At 39.6% G+C, this 23,495-nt stretch overlaps 1 protein-coding gene across 3 annotated transcripts in view; it reads right to left on the reverse strand.

Annotated features, from left to right (window-relative positions):
• The window catches only part of FHAD1 (forkhead associated phosphopeptide binding domain 1), a 63,399-nt gene that overhangs the window by 21,066 nt on the left and 18,838 nt on the right, over nucleotides 1-23,495 (reverse strand). For all 3 annotated transcript variants that reach the window (XM_084651591.1, XM_084651590.1, XM_084651589.1), the window contains 15 exons: nucleotides 20,111-20,176; nucleotides 19,369-19,473; nucleotides 17,613-17,720; nucleotides 15,364-15,444; nucleotides 13,611-13,763; nucleotides 11,794-11,989; nucleotides 8,257-8,327; nucleotides 7,773-7,910; nucleotides 5,956-6,063; nucleotides 5,009-5,098; nucleotides 4,228-4,453; nucleotides 3,696-3,777; nucleotides 2,488-2,594; nucleotides 1,375-1,534; nucleotides 906-1,035 (listed from right to left, as the gene is read on the reverse strand). In XM_084651591.1, the coding sequence (XP_084507717.1) occupies nucleotides 906-1,035; nucleotides 1,375-1,534; nucleotides 2,488-2,594; nucleotides 3,696-3,777; nucleotides 4,228-4,453; nucleotides 5,009-5,098; nucleotides 5,956-6,063; nucleotides 7,773-7,910; nucleotides 8,257-8,327; nucleotides 11,794-11,989; nucleotides 13,611-13,763; nucleotides 15,364-15,444; nucleotides 17,613-17,720; nucleotides 19,369-19,473; nucleotides 20,111-20,176 (1,821 nt within the window). The remainder of the gene's footprint in view (nucleotides 1-905; nucleotides 1,036-1,374; nucleotides 1,535-2,487; nucleotides 2,595-3,695; nucleotides 3,778-4,227; nucleotides 4,454-5,008; nucleotides 5,099-5,955; nucleotides 6,064-7,772; nucleotides 7,911-8,256; nucleotides 8,328-11,793; nucleotides 11,990-13,610; nucleotides 13,764-15,363; nucleotides 15,445-17,612; nucleotides 17,721-19,368; nucleotides 19,474-20,110; nucleotides 20,177-23,495) is intronic.

Below are 23,495 nucleotides of genomic sequence, written 5' to 3' on the forward strand. Positions count from 1 at the left end.
AACAGAAGAGGCAGGGGTGGGGGAAGTGAAGGAACGACAAGGGTAGCAATAGTCAGATTATACAATGGCCTAGGATAGTTAGGTGCACAACCTGATGGTGCATAACATACATAGCACACAGCTACACAGTAAAACCATTACCACTACAAAAATATATACCAGGAAAACCTGCTGGAAAGCACTAGACTCATCAAGGCAGTGAGTAACCAATTTTTTCCATTGCTCTGGTCTGAGACTAAAGATGTTGCTCCCTGGCCCAATCCACCTAAAGGCAGGAAGTAAATACAACCCTCCACCTAGGGTGACCAGACAAAAAGTGTGAAAAATCAGGACGGGGGTGGGGAGTAATAGGAGCCTATATAAGAAAAAGACCCCAAAATCAGGACTGTCCCTATAAAATCGGGACATCTGGTCACCCTACCTCCACCTCCTTCCCTCACAGCTGCCTACAGCACCAAATCTAGCAGTGAAAATTTCAAATATATGCCAGAAAGCAATGGATCCAGCAGCCTGATTCTCATCTCACCACTGTACAGGTTTACACCACTGTAACTCCACTGACTTCAACTGGTGTACTCTGATGTAAGTGTACTTGGTGTAAGTGAGATCAGAATCAGGAGCAGTGTCTGATTAAAGAGCAGCCCTTAGTGAAACAAACATCTCAGATCAAAAGGAAAATGGAAAATGTTATGAAATATTGTGGATCCTTTCTCTCTCTTCCTTTTGATCTCTGGATATTGCTTCTCATAGGTTGTTGACCAGGCGTTGCCCATTCAGTTTGATTCTGTTACTGCATCAAGGACATATTGCTCTAGGTTTTCTTTATTTAACAATTGTTTATTCTTTATTATTCAGTTTAGTCTATTGCATCCTCAGTTTTTTGGCTTGTTTTGATTTGGACTTGCCTTTTTGGTTTTGGGGACTTCATCCTTTGTGGTGTTACTGGCGTGCACATCTGTTTGTGGTAGCTTTTCAAACTCACTCTCCTTTTCTTTTGCTGCATTCTTCAGCTTTTTCAGTTTTTCTTTCGCAAGCCTATGTCAAGAGCAGAAAATATTGCTGAAGAGGATGATGGGTGAAGGTGAATAATCAGTTTGCTGAAAACAGCAACTATTAAAGCATACAAATGCACAGACAGGAATAGATAACTAGCTGTGATTAAACTCCAACTCAATTTGCAATGGCTCTTCCAAATCCCTGTAGAAGATTGTTTGAGATTTCTGCAGAGGAAAGTAAAAATTTACATTTTAAAATGTTTCCAAGGGAAGTAGTTATCTAAATGAAATACTGATTTGACTTATGAAGTCAGTGGGTTTTTTTTGCTGGGCTGGGTAGCTCAGCCTCTGCTATTCTTTATGTTGAGGTGGCTTATACCTTAATTCTTCAGCTGAAGTTCTCAGGTCTCTATCCTTCTTGTCCACAAGGTCTGACATCTCAAATAGCTTCTCTCTAAGCACATTCAGTTCACTCTCTTGGCTTCTAACAAGAATTAGGTTCCGCTCCAGTTCCATCTTTTGTTTCTCACTGAGTTCTCCTGCATGGAGAGAGGTTTCAGTGGTTATTGGCTACCTTGGTGCCTGATGCTGCCAGATGCTAGGTGCCTTCAATTCTATTAGGATCAGGGCCTTGGAGAATGCCTCTCTTCCCCATGCAATATCATGATGGCTGAGATCAATGAAGGTGCTTTTTCCGACAGTCCATAGCTGTGTACACCCAAGGACCTCCGCTGTAGAACTAACTCACTCTGGCAGTCCATTAGAGCTTGAGTTTACTGCCCCTCAGAACTCAGAGCAAGGCACAACTTTTCACTTCAGCAGTTGTGTCTATATCATTGCTAGTGCAGTTTATCTTCTGGGTTGGAAAAGGACTGGGATGAGATAGGCTGTATTGTTTATTGTGGACAATTTAAATGAATATCCTGTTTGTAATGTAGGTACATGCACCCATATTCCATGGCTACCAGCACACTAAATAAATCAGATACACACATTTCTAGTTTTAAAACTATTCTTTCAGACTCTGTTCCACAATATTCCTTCCTTCCTATGCAGAGGACAATATTTAAGCCCCTAAAGGATAAAGCATTTAAGAATTCTGGCCAAAGTTTTCATTAGTGTCTAGTGATTTTGGATGTCCAACTTGAGACCTCTTAAGGGGGCGTGACTTTCAGAAGATGGATGCCCAGCACTTTCTGAAAACCAGGCCCCCTCAAGGTGTCGCAAGTTGGGCATCCAAAAATAGAGGCATCCAAAATCACTAGCTACTTTTGAAAATCTTAGTCTCTTTTTGCTAAGTCCAAAGTGGAATCTACCCAGCCAAAGAGAACAGACAATTTTGCTTTTGCCTAAACCTCAATGAAAATGTTCCAGTGAGAAAGTAATATCCATTTTCACTATCTTGTGTCTCCTTCCATTAACACCTATTCTCTAAATATGTTTTGGGGGAAGTCATGGCAGTACTGTAAATCACATGATACATTTCACAAACCTATCATATCCGACATTCTGGCTTTGGCTTCTGAGAGGTCTTTCTTTAATCCCAAAATGATAGCCTGTTTGGACAGGATTTCCTTCCGAGCAGCTGCTAATTCTCCTCTGAAATTCATGAGACAGATAATTGCAAAACCCAATTTCATTTGAAAGATTAATATTACTTAATGTGTACATGTCATGTAGGGTAAGATCATATAAGTAATATATACACCTTATTTTAAAAATACGATTTTAAATCCCCTAAACCCAGGCATGTAGCGTTAGGTATTACTGTCTCTTTCACTGCTTAATTCAAGCCAACATGCCTAGATGTTGCAGAATGGATGACAGATAAAATGACACGATATTTTGCATCAGAACCACTCCAATCAAGATGGAACACTATATAGCATAGTCTCAGCTGGATGCAGCTCCCCAGTGAAGATAAGAGCAGCTGTGGATCAGTGTAGAACTCTGAGAGCCATCACTTGGCCTATGGGCAGTCCATTGGCCATCCATACTCAAATCCACAAAAGCAATGAATGTAGTAGTCAAGGCAATGTCAGAATTACATGCTCTATGATTTTGTAGCTTAATATACTTTAAGTCCCCAGAAGTGATCCTGAGCGGAAGAAAAACCACAAAAATAAGATGATATAAAGACTGGCTCCCTTCTCACATACAAATCATTTACATTTACATGGGCCTCTATGCACATTTATTAGATGTTCTGGACCTGATTCTCATTTACACTAAGGGTATGTCTACACAGCAAAGAAAAGCCCATGGCTGGCCCATGCCAGCCAACTTGGGCTCACGGGGCTGTTTGATTGCTGTGTAGATTTCCAGGCCTGGGCTGGAGCCTGGGCTCTAGGATCCTGCGGGATGGGAGGGTCCCGTGCTCAGGCTCCAGCCCAGTCCAGAAGTCTACATGACAATGAAACAGCCAGCAGCCTGAACCCCGTGAGCCCAAGTCAGCTGGCACGGGCCAGCCATGGGTTTTTCTTTGCTGTGTAGACATACCCTTAGGGACCTGAAAGCGTGAATAACTTCCATTTACACCCATGGGAAGGCTCCTTTATATAGCCAGAGTGATATAAAGGGGGCTTCATCTAAATGAGAATCAGGCCTTTGATCTTTTTAAAAGTCTGTTACTGATTACTAGTTTTCCTTAAATGCTTTTACATGACTATCAAAATCAGAGAATAGTTGTCAGCTGCTTACATCAGAAGAACATGGGCCTCTTCATTGTCAGAAAGCTCTTGTGAAATAGACGATGTTGACTGCTGAGGCTCTTTCTGAAATACTAAAGAAAAAAATAAAACTGACTACCTACAATTAACTAAAAGTTACTAGTTTATTCTCAAAACCTATGGATACTTGAGGTCTGTTTGCTTTTCTGGTGCAACCTTAGTTTAATAGAGGGCTTTTGAGAGATTGTTGAATAGATTTCCCATCAACAAATTAATTACATTATTTGATTAGGGTCTTTCTTTTTGTAAGTCTGTCTGTTCAAATCCAGACATTAATGTCTTTGTATTAATAGGCAGCAAGCCAGTACAAGGAAATATTTGTCTTAGCAACCCTGGCACATTATACAGAAAATGTTAGATTTGGTCCTTCATCCTGTCAGTCACTTAGGCCCCAATTCAGGAAAGCTTTTAAACATGTACTTAAATCCATCCCTATTCAGGTGCACTTAAGACATGCTTAACTCTTAAGCATTAACTTAAATGTACCTACTTAATTTACCTACTTTCTATTTTTTCCCGTAGAGCTAAATTTTCCTCCTCTATATTCTTCTGATGCTGTGTGGCCTCCAGCAGTCTGTCTTCTAAAGCCACAATTGTCTCTGAATGTTGCTTGATTTGTTCTTTATATTCCATTATTTCTTTCTGAATTTTCTGCTTCAGTAACTCATTCTCATCCTGAATGAGTGTTAGATGTTTGTCTTGCATCAACAGGTGCTCTTGCAACATGGCCTAGGAAACATTTGTTAAGACTCTGAGAAGTGTTTAACTTTAAACATTTTTTAAAAGGGATAATGAGCTTAATCCTCAGGCTAGTAGATACTGTGGAAATTTTTCAAAGCTCTGCTCCAAACTTTTCTTCCATATCATAAAAGGAGTGTAGGAACAACCTGTGTTTCATGAACAGTAGCAAGACCTGAGAACCGTTCCCAGTCCCAGCCCAAATTTGTTAGTCTGTAAGGTGCCACAAGGACTCCTTGGTTTTTTTTGCTGATACAGACTAACACGGCTGCCACTCTGAAACCTTTGACTGATTAGGTAACTGACCCTGCTTGAGCCTGGGACCTGCAGAGCTAGAAGCATGAGCTACTACTACAATATCCACAAACTTCTCATGTAGGTTACAGTTACATAGGAGGTGACCCCGCAAATGAAGAGGTTTGCAGGGGGCTCTGGATGTGCTTGAACCAGCCTGGCTCATCAAGGTACAATGAAGAAATTGCATTCAACCAAAAATGTGTATAATGCAAAACATAGTAAATATATTCTCCTTTCTACTGTAGTTACCTCTCTCTTTCTAGCCTCTTCTAAGCTGTCCACTGCTTCTATCAGTTTGGCATTTACACTTTCTTCTTCTTTCATTTTAAGTTCAATTACCTAAATCAGAAAATAAGCAGTAGATGAGAAAAAAGAACTAGAATATTTCCTTTTATTCCTAATAGAGTTGAAATCTATCTGAATCCCACTCAACCCATTACAGACATGGAATCTCTGGGAAAATTCATCATGTGTAAGTAGGCACACGCCCCGTGAAGTCAATGGTGACGTGCCCGCTTACACCAATCGTGAATTTGGCTCATAGTCATAAACATGATTTACATTTTTTATTTAAGCACCAGGAATTTGCAGTAAATCTAAGAAATAAGTGTATATAGTAATTATTTTTTAAAATTGTGAATATTAAATATTTCAACTGGAGAAACTCAAAATTATGTACTTTGCATTCTACTACAAAGATTAAAAAAAAATGTCAGAGGTCACTAGCTATTACTGTACCAGAGTTAATTCCAATTGGTGCCAAATATATCCTTTTGAATAGGGACAAAGAAAATATATATAGGCCTGGGAACACCAACAGGGAAAAGAGAACTTGGCTGCACATCATTGTTGCTGCAAAGAAATACAGCGGCAGGTGCATTGATCTGACTATAAATAAAGTGGTGCAGATCCTCGTCTGCTTTACTTACTGGCTGCTTCCCTTGCTTCTAGGTCTTTAATAATTTCAGAGCCCTATGGATGATTGGCACATACCCAAAAAGGTTATTCCAAAGCATGTGTGTTTGGTGTGTGCATACACATGTTGGATGTATAGCTAACACGTTGATCTCCTGTTGAAGTTTTGCCTGAAATTGAAACTCTTGATGGAACAAAATCCAATGGGCTCCAAGGTTGGAGTGGATTTTGAAAATGGGAATGTAGGATGTTCTATTTCATCTCTTTGGTTTTCTAAATACCTCAGTCAAATGTCTCCATTGATTTTCCAAATGTTGGACCTTTTTCTTTTCTTCCTCCACAGATTCCTTTAATTTGTCTTTTTCTTGGGCAACAGCACTGTCCAGAATCTGAGAAAACATATCAAATTATCATCACCCAAGTGCCGACGGTTTGTGTCATAAATATAAAGGGAAGGCCAGGAGGGATTTTAAAGGTGTTTACCCTTCCCTTTATATTTATGACAGTTTGTGTAACAAATAAAGAAATATTATTTAGAGGAAGGACATTGTTGAGACGGAAAAGGCAGAGAGCAACTAATATGAGTCATTCAGAGTAGCAGCTGTGTTAGTCTGTATTCGCAAAAAGGAAAGGAGTACTTGTGGCACCTTAGAGACTAACCAATTTATTTGAGCATAAGCTTTCGTGAGCTACAGCTCACTCACGAAAGCTTATGCTCAAATAAATTGGTTAGTCTCTAAGGTGCCACAAGTACTCCTTTTCTTAATATGAGTCAGGGTTTTGAAGGGAGGATGGATTACGAAGGAAGGTTAGCTGGACTTGGCACAATTTTAAAAAGAAGAGTGAAGAATGCTTCACCAGAGATACTGCAGAGATCACAAAACTAAAAGAGGAAGTGAATGGTCTGCTGATCAACTGATTAATTTGAAAACCAGAAGTCTCGGAAGGATGTTCAAGAGGAGACTCATGAATAATTCAGGCAAATTTGTAATACACAGTGTCATTTGAAATATGGCTACTAGCAAGAAATTAAGTCAAGTTGGAGAGAACTGTGATTTTTTTTTTTAAAAAGTAAGTGTGTCCCCCACTCACCCCAGATCTTGTGAAGATCTGTATTTCCCTGAATTTAAAGGAAGTCAGTGAAGACTAGTAAAGAGACAGCCCCAAATCTGACCTAACAGGGATATTTTTCTTCACAAATATATATGTTGATATAATTTCAATTGTGGAGAGCTGTTTCCACAACAGAGGCTACAGCAGTTTTATAGAGATACATTTATGCCATCATCCCTTCGTTCACAAACAGCCCTATAATATGCATTCCACCCGTGTGGCCATGTGAGGGGGGGAGGAAAAGGTGAGATGCAAATTCTAGCTTCAGCCTCCCGGGGAGTTATTCTAGACAATATCACTACTGAATACATTATAGTACTTCTATAAAGCATCTTTCATACAAAATTATCAAAAGCATTTCACAAACATACTGTGAGGTAAATTAATCTATTATTATCCCATTTGAAATATGAGTCATCCGATACACAGAATGGTTTACATTTTTTTGCCCAGGCTCCAATGAGGAGTCAGCTGTGGAGCTGTGAACAGAAGGGCTCCTGATTCTCAATTTGTTGCTCTAAACCATGGGTAACAAAGTGTCTCGTGGCCCGCCAGGGGCTTACCCTGAACAAGCAGCAAACCAAGTTTGGGAACCCCTGCTCTAAACCTTAGACAACAATGCGTTTAACAGAGACATTATTGTTCTCTACTGGCCCCTACTTATATTCATTTAATATCTGTGCAATAACTGCAAGTCTTGATATCTCTCCTCACTTTAACAGAAGCATACAGATATGGGCCCAAAGCAAAGCACCAGATCTGGGGTAAAAGCCTGGCTCCATTGAAGACAATGGCAAAACTCCCATTGACTTCAAAGCTGCCAGGATTTCACCCCTGGACTTTTTAGAAGTTTGGATCTGGATCTGAATTTTGGGGCTAGAGTTTATCTTCTTTATACATGCAAAACACAACAATGTATTTGAATATATTGTTTGTGCATAAAAGAAACATACTGTATTTTTAAAAATAAACTGCTTTACTATACCTTTTTATTTTCTTCCTCTTTTTCTAAAAGTATTAGTTTTATCTTGTCCTGTAATTCTCTCTCATGTTCCACTTTTAGTTCATTCAGCTTCTCGTGTAGCACAGAATTCTGGGATTCCTGTAATTTGTCTAATTGGGCCTACAGAGAAATGTTAGAAAACAAAGATATTAAGGAACTGGCCCTTTAAGCATAAGAAGAAGGACATTCACTAACATTTTAACAAACTGTTCAGAAAAGAATGATGTTTAAATGACATTTGTAATTAGTGACTTCTGAAAAAAGAATTCATCTATAAAGCTGGCATTGGACATAGAATGTTTCCATAACACTGCATTGCAGGCATATCCTACACTTCACATCTCTGCTCCACTCTGGATTAATCAATCTAAGTCTCTAAACCAGATCGCTAATAGTTATCACCATATTTTCTTTTAATACAAATCCACTCAAAAAGTGTCTTATGACTTTTTTTTTTTTTTTTTACCTGCAATGTTTGAATTCTGCCCATAGTTTCATGATTATTCTCCAGCAGACTCTTCATGTATGAGGCCATTCCTTGGCAAGAAATGAAAATTAAAATGACAGGGGTTTATATAATCTCTTTTTTATTACCTGGGGATTTTCTCACTTCTGGTCATTTACCAAAGGAATGTGATGATGCATGGAAAGGCCTAGCCAAGGGTGCCGTTTGTTTTGCTTTCTAAATCAAGAGCTTCAAGGTTAGCCTTTTTAATCCTAGATTTCACTGTCCTCACTATAGGTTCTATCCTCCCTTTTACAATGCTGAGGAGACCAAACAGATGTAAGAGAGTCAGAAAATGGCCTCCATGGAATCATCCAATGCCACGGTGTAGCTACTACTAGCCCCCTCTTTACCAAATACGTGTGCACAATCCACGCTCTGAGAAGGGAAGGGCCTGAGAGAAATCAAGGAACAGAGGCTCTACATGGCATGTTCATCTCACAGATACATAAAACAAATGTGGGAAACAGCTTCAGGAGTTGATACTACTTGGAGCAGCATAACTTTTTGCCCTCCTCCTTCTCTCTCCCCGCTCCATGGCCTTTGCGAGCCGTTACAATAACTGTGAGACTGGGAGTGGTTGTATGGCAATAGAACTAGTATTGCTACTAACGCAGGGAAGAACCTGGAATCACACTCTGGTGGGGACACTATATGGAATGGGCTGAGACCCATGGGATCTTCTTTAAATCTACTGTTCAGGATTTTCTGACTTATGTGTGAATTTGAGGCCACCTGCTTTGCCCTTTCCATGCTGTCCTTCAGTCCTGAGGAGAAGATGCAGTTCATGCTTTGGTGCTCAGAAGTAGTGGGTTAATGAGCATAAATTCTTTCCTTCTGCTGTTTTCACACAGGAAAGGAACACACTACATAAATAAATGAATAGGCAGTAACTAGTCTGTGATCAAGAGGGCACAACTACCAGCTATTTCACACTTCAATGGAGAAGCATATTGTCACTGGATAAGAATCACTTGCTCATACTGGAGAGGCAGCACTGGCTAGTAACAAGAGAGCCAAGAACTCCTGGGTTCTTGTCCCAGTTCCACCAGTGACTCTCTTAAACTTCTCTGTGCTTCAGTGTCCTCATGTGCGACATGGCGCTAATAATTAGCTACTTCATATGTGTGTTGTGAGGAGTGTTATGTTTGTCAAGTGCTAAGTATCATTACTGATATATAGATCCCAAAAATGCAGAGTAGATGTCGTTTTGGATGTGTTATTCAAGATACAGACAATTTATCCCTGTCATCATTTGCTAATTGGGTGAGGAAAACATATGCATACAACACCCATGTGGTTTCATGAGACACTGTGGTCTATAACATGCTACAGGGTATGTTTTAAGCTATTTGAAGAGATCATGCAAAATAATCAAAGAAATCAATGGGCCAATACCTGCAACATAGCCACAATAAAATGTCCCCCTGAACTGAGGTTCATTTTAAGAACAGCCTGAAACTAGTACTTTCCCCTGAAAGGATGATCACAAAATGATGGTGTTGCTTAATGACGCTACCATTGTTGCTGTGTTTCAACTTATTTCTGCTTTGGGGATTCCTTCAAAAGAGGAGGAATCAACTTTCCCTTCGGTAAATGTCATTCTTAGGCCTTTTTGGCACTAAGTTTAAAACCATGCTAACCACAACAGCGTTTAAACAGTCCTAGCATGGTTTCCCTAAACAGTGTGGGTTCTCTTGCCATCCTCCTGCCTTCCTGCACCCTTTTAATTCAAATTGTATGAGTAGATACACAATTTACAGCTCTGTAGGCAAGCACCATGTGAGAGAAAAGTTAATTTCTCCTCTTCGCAGTGCAAGGAATCACCTCTGGATCAGATTACATGTGAGTTGCATGACATGATGTATTGTTCTGCACCAAGACATAAAAAGCTATTTGTTTTTCCACTCACGAAGTTAACTTATTTTCAGTAAATCAGAATAGAAACGGCTCTGTTTCACAATACAGATTAAAGTGGAAGGGAAAGACAGGACAATCTGTTACCTTGCACCACTGAGTTAAGATAAGGGCTCTGGCACTAAAACAGCTAGCAGTGCTAAATTCACCGCCAAGAGCCTTTTCTTTTATTACAAAAGGAAAAGAACCACCAAGATAGAATAACTGGCATGGAGGGAGATATGAAACTGCATAAGAGCCAAAATATAAATAGTATATTTAGAGGGGCAAAGATCAAAATATGATTTAGGTGATATCAACTGATTTTGGTATCAGTTTGGCCATAAATATAGAGATACAATAAGACAGATGGACAGAAATTGCTTCAGGATCTGATTCTTTTAATGCCATAGGATGAATAATGACCATAGCAGAAATCAGCTGATTTGATAATACCCAAGCACGTGCTAAACTCAAGAGATGCAGAGGGAGCCAAGCTGCAAACTTAAAACAAAACTTTCACAGTTTGGGAATGTCAGGAGCTGGAGTTTTGGTTTGAGCCATGATAAAGATAGTGACCAGCTATGCAATTTCCACACAGCTTGGACCCAGATCCAAACTTCCCCAAATTTGGGGATGTTCAGGGCTGGGGTTTTGGTTTGGAACTGTCTCTACTAAGAGGATCTAAGAAACTGGAAGCCCATACTTATTAGTATTTTAAAGAGGAATTAATAATGATTGAAATGTTACTTTTGTCACAGACATGACTTGCAGGACAATAACTGCCTTTTAGGTTTCTCTTGTAAAAATGATCTTTATTACCCTGAATCACCTACTATTGAGCAAGACTTCTCCATGAATTTTTACACATTTGACTCTATATAAGTCCAGGGGAATGGAGTGTGGGTTTTAAGATACATTGCAACTATTAGTTAAATATTTTATTGTAAAATTAAGGATATTTAATAGATTGTTCTCGGTTTCCCTCAACAAACAACTTTAAAATATTGTATCCTGTGACTTTCTTCTTTTTTGCTAAATACTAAAATGACAATTTCTGTCTTTTTTGCCATGACTCATCCTATATTTTTGCCATAACCACCATTGGCCTTAACGATGATTTACAATGCTGCAGGTCTACAAACTTGTTCAAAATAATGACGGCTGGTATTCTCACAGGAGAATAAGGAAGCTAGGCACCTAACTACCATTGAATTTCAATAGGAGATGAGCACCTAGCTCCATTAAGCTCTTCTGAAAATCCCAGCTACAAATACTAAAAGGAGAGCTGGCAAGTCTAGTATCAGAACTATCTGTTGTGGTTTTGCTCACAACGTGTTCCTCATTGTTTTGCTTGTCTATTCAGTTCCTCTGAGGAAGTATGGTATTGAAATGCACAAGAATCTTGCTTTCTGCTGCTCTTCAGATGTCCCCAGGTGACTCTATCTTCTAAGACACTGTAGTTGCTAAACCCAGCCTTAGTTACTGTGAAATACTGGATCTAAGATTAATACGTGATAGTATTTTAAGCTGCATTTTGAACTCTCATGCTTAGTATATGGAAAAAGGTATGAAAAAGGTAAGAAAAAGAAAACCAAGAACCTTTGTCAGAACAAGACATGTCAATCCCCACATCATGAAGGAGCTGCTCCATTGCTTCTACCCATGAGAGTAAACTGCTTAGAATTTCAACTACTGGTGTGTGGATCCACAAGACAGAGGGGTCAATGCACAGATCTTGAAGGTTACAAATCTCTCTTTTCAAGCTACTGCTGCAATAGGAGGTATTTAAGAAAGCCTGAAAGACAATTAATAACAAACAATCCAAACCTTGTGATTATGGGTCATTTGTGTCTTAACACAACAGTTAATACAATAAACTCTTTACAACAAAATACATTCTATTATCACTACAACAATCATGTTCTGTTTTAAAGATGCCTATTTATGTATTGCAACAACTTTCAGGAAAGTGGTTTTTGTAGGATGTAATGCAACTTTGTCCACTCCATCAGATACTGCATGTGTACTGTGATGCATAGCAGGCCCTATCCTGCAACAGCCATTTCCATTGTTGTCTGGACTCAACTGGGTTTCAACCAACATTTCAGACAACTTTTGACACTTCTGTGATGGGGAATAGTTAGTGCTCCACAGTAAAACATATTTGTATCTCTGGTACTATTACCCCTAGCAATTTTTAGGGACCTCAGCCACAAACCTGTTTTGAGGTAGGCTATCTTTACACACACACACACACACACACACACACACTGTTTAAAATGTAAAGTCAATCAAGCACACATTCAGCAATAGGATCGAGAATAACTCTAGTTATTTCAAGACAATCTGAAAAAGCAAAATTATGTGATTTTCCACTCCCATACACTAGAAAAATTATCCAGGCCAAACCAAGACTATACTGTATCCTCCAGAGTCTTGCATCTAGCACTGAAAGTCACTGGGAACTCGGTGCCCAGCTTCCTTGAGTTCCTTTGAAAATCCCAGTCTGCAACTTTTTCCCATCATCTTTGCTCCAGTTTCAATAAACACATTTTGCTCAGCAGTCTGCATGGCCAAAAAATGGGGTTTTCACATTAACAGTAAAGTTTGTTCAGATCAAATGGACAATGGATCATATTCTTCATACCCCGGTGATGCACTGAAGAGCCTAACTTGGAAGATTAAAAATAATTAAAAAAAAGAACTGTATCTTTTTTTAGAGTTGCATGTAACATTTATATTCACAGTGAATTCACATGCAATTGGCCAACCAGAGGTCTAACTTGCATTTGTACCTGCACTTACCATGATTTTGTTGTGTGCAGTTCTAAAGATCTGGGGCTCCCAGGCTCCCAGCAGCTTGGCAGCCTGTCTGGCAGCCAGGAAGCCCAGGGAACCCCAGCTCCTTGGCAACCCACCAGGTGAGATGAGAAGGAGCCAGGAGCCTGGAAGTCCTGGGAGTTCCAACTCTGCAGCAGCCCACCACGCAGGCTGCCAAGGAGGCAGGGAGGCTAGGAGCATGGGGAGTCCCAGCAGGCAAGCTGCTGAGGAACAGGGGAGATGGGCAGGTAGGCGAGCTGGCAGGAAACAGGGTAAGTTTCCACTGGAATCCTGTTTGGTTTCCTTTGAAAGGTTCGCTGAAATCAACATGCTCCAGTGGAAAATTTTGCTTTCGACTAATTGGCATTTTGTGATGGGAAACTGTTTCATCCAAATGTTTCTCTCCAGCTGTAACAACCACAAAGCATTGCTACTGATTTGTAGAGAAGGAGCACATCTCTTCAGTACCATATGCAGCAGATCTTTTCTCTGGTTAAACATCTAGATTAAGTCACTATTTAGGACAATCATGTGCAATATATCTGAATTATCTTCTAATTCACTTTCAGTATACAAAAAGCACTTAAACAAGTGACCTGGAATTCATCCAATGATTTCTTCAACATCTCAACACTTTCAGATACTTCCTTCTCTTCAGAGTCCTTGGAACTCATTTCCTCCTGTAATAACTTCTCCTCTTCATGATTCTGCAGATTTTCATTAGTGATCTGTCTTATCTTTTCCATTAACTGATAAAAGGGTATGAAGGCAGAAGAAGAAATAAATGCTCAAAAAAATGGAAGACATTCCCATTTTCACTTGAAAAGAATGGCTTAGTAAATGTAAGCTTACATTTTTCACAACAATTCTTATTTCAGTGTAAAATAATTGACTAAAATAGTTTGGTGCTTTACTCATCACTAAGGCCCAGTTCCTCAAAAGTATTTAGGTGCCTAATTCTCATTGACTTCTGGCTAAATACCTTGGAGTATCCTAAATAACTTTAAGGATCTAGGCCCAAATTAATTTTTATGAGTTGGCTTAAGGAATATTCCACCATCAAGAGGCCAATTTTCAAAAACAGCTTCTCAAAGCACATGTACATTTTGTGCTCTGAACTAATTTTCACCGCCATATGAAAGAATGTGTGTGCCAGCACACACACTCAGGATTGCTGCATGCAAATGGAGTAGTTTTAAAGTAGTTAACTGCCAAATTTGTATGCTGCTCAGTATTGACTTCAATGGATGCTTAAATTTAAATACGTTCTTAAGTGCTTTGCTGAATCTGGGCCAGAGCACTCAGCACCTTGCAGGACCAAGGTGTCTCTAATGTGCAACCCAATTTGTCTCCATTTTGTAGAACTTCCATGCAGTAAGTGTCAGCAGCAGATCCTGCAGACTGAAATGATAGAGAAAATGAGCCTTTCCCCAAGTCATGGGCAAACTTTCGGAGTCTTGGAAATCTAGGATGCAAACTATAATTTGGTGCAAAATTTTATCCATCCTGAAATGTGTTTTCCTATTAAAGCATACTTGCTCAACCCCAGATTTGGAGGGGGCAATTATCACATTTCTTCTTAAATACAACAACATTAGATACTGTTGATTTTTCAAGTGAAACCAGTACATCATTATATCTTAAACTACACCTTATTCAAGTGTTTAACTTAGATGGTCTCCTGAACCTAGATGAAGAAAGTGGTAGAGAGGCAGAAAGCCAACTCCTGGAGCAGTAAAACATTTGAATGTAACAATTTTCTTAAAGATGAGCTCCCTCCTTTCTTAATTGGTATTCCAGTGAAATAAAACTCAGATATAGCACCAGATTCATTTACCTGGACTGTACAATTTATCCATATAGTATTCAACTCGCCTCTCTCCCCACCAAAATTCTCCATTAAGGTACCTTAGCTCTGTACTCATGAGCATCTTTTGGACCAGCGTCATATGTCACCTTGGGGGGAGGGATAGTTCAGTGGTTTGAGCATTGACCTCCTAAACCCAGTGTTGTGAGTTTGATCCTTGAGGGGGTCATTTAGTGATCTGGGGCAAAAATTGGGAATTGGTCCTGCTTTGAGCAGGGGGTTGGACTAGATGACCTCCTGATGTCCCTTCTAACTCTGATATTCTAGGATAAGGTGTCTGTATGGAAAGAATCCCAGATGGATGAGTACAGAGAATTACAAAATTACCTTTGTTTGTCAATTGGTAAAATAAGTCTGGAATGAGGTCCAACAAGATAAATATGTGTAAACAAACAAAATCAAAAAGATCTGTTCCCTCAGTATCAGAAGCTCCCAAAATGTAAAAGCACCAAGAAGTTGTGTTTGCTGTCACCTGAACTAACCTGTTGATCTGTTACAGTCTCTGGAATTTCCGCTTCTTGTGAATAGAAGATTTCAATCATTTGCCTTTTGAAACACTCCAGCTAAAGCAGAGATTGATAAAGTAAACAAAATCACTAACAGCTAGAGTCAACAGAAACTCCATTTGGCTAGTCTGCACTAGTCCTGAAAAATCCATTAGGAGGGCACACCAGTTTAATAATTACGTTGTTCTATGAAAATTTTCAATAATTATAGAGGGCACGAGTAGTAATTTTGAATTAATTTTGAAGGTATTCTGCCCATGATCATTGACCTTGGCGCCTAGTGACCACACTTGCCCTTGCCTTAGGCTATAAATTCAGCTCACAATCAATTTTCTGTCAGAATAGTCCACAACAAACACTACTACTAAACTGTACGTTTACACCACTTTGATAGAATAGCCCTGTAGTTAATAATATTACTCATGTTGTCTACTAAGTTAAAGGGTATAATCAACAGTGAGACACCAGGGGGATTGTTAAACCATTATCAGTGAATTAAAAGTGGTTCTTGAAAAGTGAATGGCATCTTTTGTAAGTACTGTATGTTGGAAGGAACGTGAAGAAAGTATGCATAAAAATAGAAACATAAATACATTTAAAAAAACAGAATAAGGATCCCTATAATAATTCCTAAGCGAAGACAGCAAACAAAATACAAAACAGAATAAGAAAGAATTTAGCTACATAAGTAGTAAACACACAAGCAAAAGGATCCACTGAGGAACTACACTGGAAAGCTGATGTCCAAATCTGCTCCCATTAGAGTCAATACAAGTTTTGACATTTATTTTACTGTGAGCAGGATTGAGCCCACAGTAACAGATGTGGTAAAGGTCAAGTGCTAGATGGGGCTCTTTGTAGCCTCTTGTTAACATTACAGCCCCAATCTGTAGGGAAGGTTGAACTGAATTCTCTGCCTCTGATTGAGTCACCTCTCTGGATACTGCTAACGCACCTCTGTCAGACATGATTTATCTGTGAAACTCATAAAAATGTTTCCGGAGAGCAAAGGCACCAGATTGCATCACACGTCAGATATTTAAACATTTGTCCAAAGATATCTCTACAAGGTCTTAACTCCCGGCCCTGCTAGCATTTCAAATTACACAAACGAGACAGATTGCTAGACTAGAACAGGTTGCTAGGTTTTATGTTCTGGGTGTGATTTTTTAAAGTAAAATTCCCATTGCCAGCATTGAAGGCCTTTGAAAATGCCACCCACTGTGTATTTTTCAGAAATGAATTATAAACATTTCCAATGAAGTGAGCTTAACATAACTTTGTTTGCTAGGTGGTATTTGTCTCTTCCCTTGGCTGTAACAAAACATTATCCAGTCTTTCATCTAACGCATCTACAAACACACGCACTCCTGGGACAAGGAGTTTGTAATCTGTGACAATTGTGTGGGTTCCTGTTAGACACTGGCAGGACTTCCCAGTGAAGTAGCTGTTACTAGGGGCCTGACATTTACCCTTTGCTCCATTAGTCACAAAACTAATGGATAATTAGCATACACGTGTTCAAAAAGTTAATGCTATAGCAGAGCTTCTCTGACCAAGGTCAACAGGATTTCTTTGCCGAGAACCTTGCTAACAACACTGTGTTATAGGCCACTGAGGAAGATGGGATGTGAGATGATGGCATAGTTTTATAACGCTGTTCTGTTATGATTGTCAGACCAAAAAATATATCCCTGTCAATACCAGACAGGAAACTTTTCTGAATCCTGCTAGCAACCATCGTGTTTAAAGATGGTGGTAGCTGGCTCCATTCTGTAAGGAGAGGTCCCTAAACTAGGAAATTAAATATTTAAAGGATCTGTAATTGCACCAGAGCAGATACTTAAACAGAAGTATTTTACAAAGGGCTTTGTTCTTCCTTGAAGTAAGTCAGGCAGCAGTTGTGAATGATTTGTGGGTGATGGAGAGGACAACAGAAAATAGAAGGAGCGTATGGTGCCTATGCATCATATAAACACTAGCTATCTGTAAATGAGATATGGAAACACACTTTGTAGTATAACCCAGCCATGACCTACACAATTTGGAATTAATACCAATGTAGCAACCACAGAGTTCTGTGCTCCAGGTTTATATTTCCTCTGCGGCACTCTAGCTTTCAATAGCTTTTATGGCTGTTACAAATAATTTTTTCCTAGAGAAATGCTCCTATTGTTAGCTATAATGCAGAGTACAGAGTAATGTTTCTTTTCAGCAACCCCTACCTGAGCTTTTGCCTGTTCCAAGTCAGCTTTAATGAGGCCTTCTCTGCGCCCCATCTCTTGTAACTGCAGACATTTCCTTTCACACTCTTTTTTCAGTTCCTCTTCAGCCTGAAACAATGAAAGCACCTGAATATCAAAGTGATACCATATAATAATGCCATAAGCAGATCTATCACTATTTCCTACAGAAATCTTATTAGAACAGTAGAGTCCACATATAACTTTGGGTCATGCGATGTCACTTTTTATTTTTTAATTTGCAGTGCTGGGTACTTAAGCTGTTTAACATCCTAGCTATAGGTCATTGGTAGCTCATCAGTCATATAGTTCTAGCCACGCTGCCCATGGTTTTAAATTAAGTCACTGGTACTGAGCTTTTTGGGTCTCCTCTTGCACAAGATAAAAGAGTTACTGAATGTGCTTCATTCTACAGCCAATCTACAAAGAAAGGATTCCTGTAGGCTCCCTGACTTATGAGCAATATATAGACAACTCCTTGGATTCTCGACAGTACCAGTATACCTGATAAATCTAAAAAGGACATATCTAATTCTCCAAGCATGTGTCATGTACCAGCTGGGTGGGTGGGTGGGTGGGTGTGCGCACGCGCGTGTCTTTCCTCTGAATGTAATCAGACCTATTCAAGTACCAGCTAGTTTGTGATGATCATACCCTCTAGTGGCTGGCCAGCAAATATGTTTAGTGCTCTAATACTATGGCCAATTAACAGAAAATGTCATTCTTTAGGTCGGGTGGCAAACACCTGTTTTCTAAGCGCTAACGGCTGTGCATGTGGTTTAAGCAGATGATCTTGGAACAAAGTACAGTTACAATTAACATCCACCGAATTTAAGGTAACAAAGTTGGAAACCACTGCTAGACACAAGAATTCTATCACATTCATGGAAAGTAAGAATTCTTTATTGCAGAGCAAGTAGTGAGATCAAAGAAATAAACATCTAGGCAATAGCCCTATAAACACATTAATGGGCCTTTCAAGGGGGCAGGATTATACTCAGGAACATCAGAATGGGTCTCTGCTTATCTGACTCCACAAGTTGCAGCCTGAGTTGCACAATAGTCTTGCTTTGGAAAAGGAGAGCATTATCAAGAGTTGTAGAAGAAAGAAAACGGAGATGATACTGGGGGACTACACCAAAACACCACCGAAGAAACAGCGAGGAAGAGTAAAGGCAATAAGAGCAATTTTAGAATCCTTTGTAATGGAGAATATCACATTGAAGAAATACCATAAAAACATCTTAATTTTATTTTCATTCTAACCCACTAAGAAAAATAAAAAAGCTATTTCAAGGAAAAAACGGCTGCAAGCAGAGTCCCTGTACATGTGCTGCAGAGGCTAGCCCAAATCCTGAGCTGGCCTCTGCTGACACATTAGAACCAAAAGCAGGAACAGTGCTACAGCATGGCTGGGCAAAGCGGCAAAGAATTTCCTTGGGGGGCATCCACCCTTGTATGTGTGCTGGGATGAGTCCTGATCAGCGGGTCTCCACAAAGGAATGTGAAAGGGGGAAAGTGGGCATGTCACTCACAAATAAACAAGAAGCTGCACAGCCCAAAGTCAGCACAGGAACTGTGCTATGGTACTTACCACCGCAGTGGAGTCAGGGAATCCATTCCCAATCTCAAGACTGTGTTAGCCTGGAGTTTCACTTTCCTTTTATTCAGAATTATAATTTCCTTTTCAGGACTGTACCTCATGAGAGAGAAGCTAGCAGGCAGAATGGAAATTTACCTTTGTTTTTTCTGCAAGCCTACTTGTTATGATTTCTTGTTCGGTGCGGTTCTTCTGCATTTCTCCCTGCAGCCCCTTCACTTGCAGCTCCAGCTCTCCAATGCGCTGTAAAAATCCCAATAAAATGGAATCAGCCACACAAAATAGTAAATCACCCAATGTAATGAGATTATATTTCAATAAACCTCCTAGTTTCATTACATTAACTTCAAGACCTTTTTTGTTTTATTAAACAATCTGAGTAATTCAGTTATTGCATATCCTAAATCTTTAACTAATAAGAAATACATTTGCCCTATCTATCATTTTAAAGATATTGGATTTACAGAGATGGGTGAAAATAATCATTAGCTTATTTGGGAAATTAAGGAGTAACATTTCATTTACAGTACAAAACAGACAGGTTTATGGTTTCATTTACCTCTGATGCTTTGCTCTAAATTTCAAATAAATGAAAAAAACACACATTTACTAATCAATATAGTGATTGCCAATTGTAGTTTAAATCTTATTTCAAACAGAATTCCACTTCATAGAAAACTTCTATTAAAATATTTCCAGGAGTCAACATTTCTCCAATCTGTTGTGTAGTTACATCCCTTTCCACGACAAGACCCGGATTCTAAATACAATTCGTAACGTGTCTAGTTAATTATTCTCAAAGGGGTGCAGAGTTTCAATTTGCTGCTTGCCTATATGCTAAAACAACCCAGGCAACTAAAAACTAAGAAAACTAACTCACATTTTGGTATGTAATTGCTTCTCTCTCTCTGAATTCATGCTTCATTTCCTCTTTAATTCTAGAACACTGGAATGAACAGCAACCAAGAAAAAAATCATCACAAGCAAGGAAGATATGATCATTTTTATATTATGTTGAGCACACAGCAAAATAGTATGGCACAACAGTAAGGGCCCAGTACCACAGATTGCTGAGTGTCCTCAACTCACAATAGAGGAAATGAGAGAAGGGGCTGCTCAGCATCTTTCAGGATTGGACTTTTAGAAAAGCATTCCCTGTTATAGAAAAGAAAAACAGAAAGACAATTAAGAGTTAACAAAGCTACATGAGACAAACCCCTTGTGCTTTTGAAAAAGAGTGCTATTGAAAATGCAGAGGTAAGGAAGAAAGGAATAGAAGAATTTTTGAAATGTACAAGATGATCAGAACCAGTGTTAAACAGAAATTTTAAAACAAATATATGAAACAACGTGTATGTTCTGAGATAGTATTCTGAGCCCAGAGAAACTGGTTATATTTATAGGACCAAATGTTATCAGAAGTTCAGATAATGAGCCAGATTCTGATTGACACGTATATACAGACACATAGCAGAAAGCCCATGGCCATAGGGTAGCCCAGTGTGAAAATTGTATGCCCCGACTCTGGCTCTTTCCAGAACTCATGAAGAGGCTTCTCTGCAAGCCCCCCAACAAGGGAAATGATGGATGGAAGTTCTGGAATGGGGCTATATGTAAGGACTCTATGTTTCCTGCATATAAGCATATGCCTCCTGGCCTGGTAAAAGAAATTACAGCCTCCCCATTCCCACTACAGCAGGGTGAATACTTGATTTTTCAGTTCCACAGGCAAACCACAAAAATCCCAAACAACTTTTGTTTCAGGTCAACGTGAAATGACAATTTTTTGTTTTTTTCTTGTTGAAATGAAAAACAAACAAAAAAATCATTTTGGGTAAACCAAAACATTTTGTTTAGTTTTCAAGTGCTTTTAACCCTTTTGTTTTAGTGAAACTCAGCTACATTTTGGAACAAAGTTGTTTTGAAACACAAAGTCTTTGACTTTTTCAGCATTATTTCCCCCATTTTTTTTTTTGCAGTCAAAACTATTAGCTGAATTTGACCCAATTTGGTGAACAGTTTTGACTCACCCAAAATTGCATTTTTCAATAAACTGTTTACTTAAAAAAAAAAATCACCCTGCTCTATTCACATTGCTATCAGGATTAACTTGAGGGGCCAATATGGGTGCTTTTAGCACAACATTTTGCAACTATTTGTTTTCCACAATCCCTAGAGCTCTATCCTGCAGCCCTTTGTCTCATCACTAATCTCACTGGTTTGAAAAGAACACCTCACACAACGCGGCCTGCAGGGCCAGCCCTATAATGCCATCAGTTTGAAGGAAATGTTGAATCTGTGCAGTGGAGTTTGTATGAGATGAAAGATCCCTGTCTTCTGTAGTGCTACCCAGAATCATAGACAGCTAATCCTGAGAGGAGCTGAGTTACTCCTGTAAACTGCTAAGCACATCAACTCCTGTGTTCGGTGATGGAACTGTATCCACACGGAGTCACACAGGGAGTTTAGGAGCAAGCTATTTTTAAGAATTTCAGATGTTCTCACAATGAATCCTTGAGTCATATGCCTCCAACCATCAGCTACTTTGCGCCTTCCAAGTTAAAATTGAATAAACTGATCCAAAAATCTAACTCAGAAGGAAAGGAGAGGAAATACATTTCTTCATTTATAGACAAGAAAACTGGGTTACTTATAATTAATTGGTATTTTGCTGTTACAGCTGCCTGCTCCTTAGGAATTCTACAAGTATGCCACTGTGGTACTCCAGAAAACCCCACCAGTCAAACTCTCAATAGTACACTCTCATTCATGCACCACTGATTGCTCCTTCTCGTCTAGAAATATGCATCTTTTACAACTCATCCCTCCCATGTTTCAGCCAACTCAGTGTGATGTTAAGGGGGAAAGATCTGAAATGAAGGGGATGTGGACAGACAAGTGGGGATTTGGTTAACATTTCTTGGTCACAGAAATCCAATATGCATAGTTTTTGAGGTCTCCTTCCCTCACTGCTTGGGAACTACAAAGTAATAGTGTGGTTTTAGGTTACAATATTCAGTAATGCAGCCTGACCAAAATCAAGCATCTGCTCTAAATTTGATTTGATTATGCTGCCTTTGCCAGGTGTAGAAGCACAGCTTGAGGGTAGCATCTTTGTAAATATACAGGACATGTTTAGGAAAAAGCCATACCGCAGCTTTCTTAAAGAACAGAATTGAAGACAATCAGAAGTGGGCTTGGTTGTGAGACAGAGGCAATGACTGGATCTCAGACGTAGAAAATCCCTGTTTGGAAATAACCTGATGCGAGTGTTTTGGACAAGCAAACAGAGGAGATGATTCACTGAAATAGCACCACACCACACAGTGAGAGAAGGTCTAGGAAAAATCACAGCGGGAAACTGGTAACTGAAAAAGAAGGATCCATAAAAACACCCTGCAACTTGCTGGTTTTACAAATGAACCTGTCTAGGTACATACCTGGCCCTCATCACTGTAACACCTGAGCAATGTGGCTCAGCTTTCCATTGACTTCTATCTGAGTTGGATCAAATCGGAAGCACCAAACAACAAAAACAAAAACCACTCACTAAGGGAGAACAGGTGATGAGCTCCATTTATAGAGGCTCAAACCTAAGGTCCCACAGTTGGATGAGGATCAAATTCAGGCCCTATGAGAGAGGGAGAATTTTTCCTGCTGGAAGGTACCTATATAGTAGCCCTTTCTGGACGTATCAGACACCAGATGATGATGATGATGAAGAAGAAGCAGCTCTGTGATGAAAAGCTGAGACAGCAGCCAGATGAACTCTCGGAGAAGGGTTAAATTAAACAACTGCCACCACCATCAAAAGATAGTAGTACTCTCCCGAAGTCCACCCGTATCCCAAGATCTGCTCACATCCCAGAATTCTCCAATTCCACCACCAAAAAGAGGCACCACATTTTGACAAAGTGGTTTGAGTTTGCTTTCCTCCTGGTTGGCATGCAAACGTGCTCACATGCACAAATAAATCTACTCCCACCTGCTTGGGCTTTTCTTCCCTCCCCAAGGCTTCCTGATAGGGTGTCCAACCCACCAGGGAATATACTATTCCTCTTAGGTGGCTGGAGGAACCATAGAACTCTTGTCTCAGACAGAACTAGGAAGTTCGCTGGTGAGGTTGCTGAGTAGTTGATTTGCTCTTCAGGGTACAGGGCATGCGGGATGGCTCTCTTGCAATCTTGTACCAGGAAGATCAGTGGCTGCTCCCACTGGATTTGGGGACAGGTAGCAATAGCATTAAGTGGGGAGCCAGCAAAATT

This window comes from Lepidochelys olivacea (genome assembly GCF_965140295.1).
Source record: "Lepidochelys olivacea isolate rLepOli2 genome assembly, chromosome: 18".
NCBI classification, from domain to species: domain Eukaryota; kingdom Metazoa; phylum Chordata; order Testudines; family Cheloniidae; genus Lepidochelys; species Lepidochelys olivacea.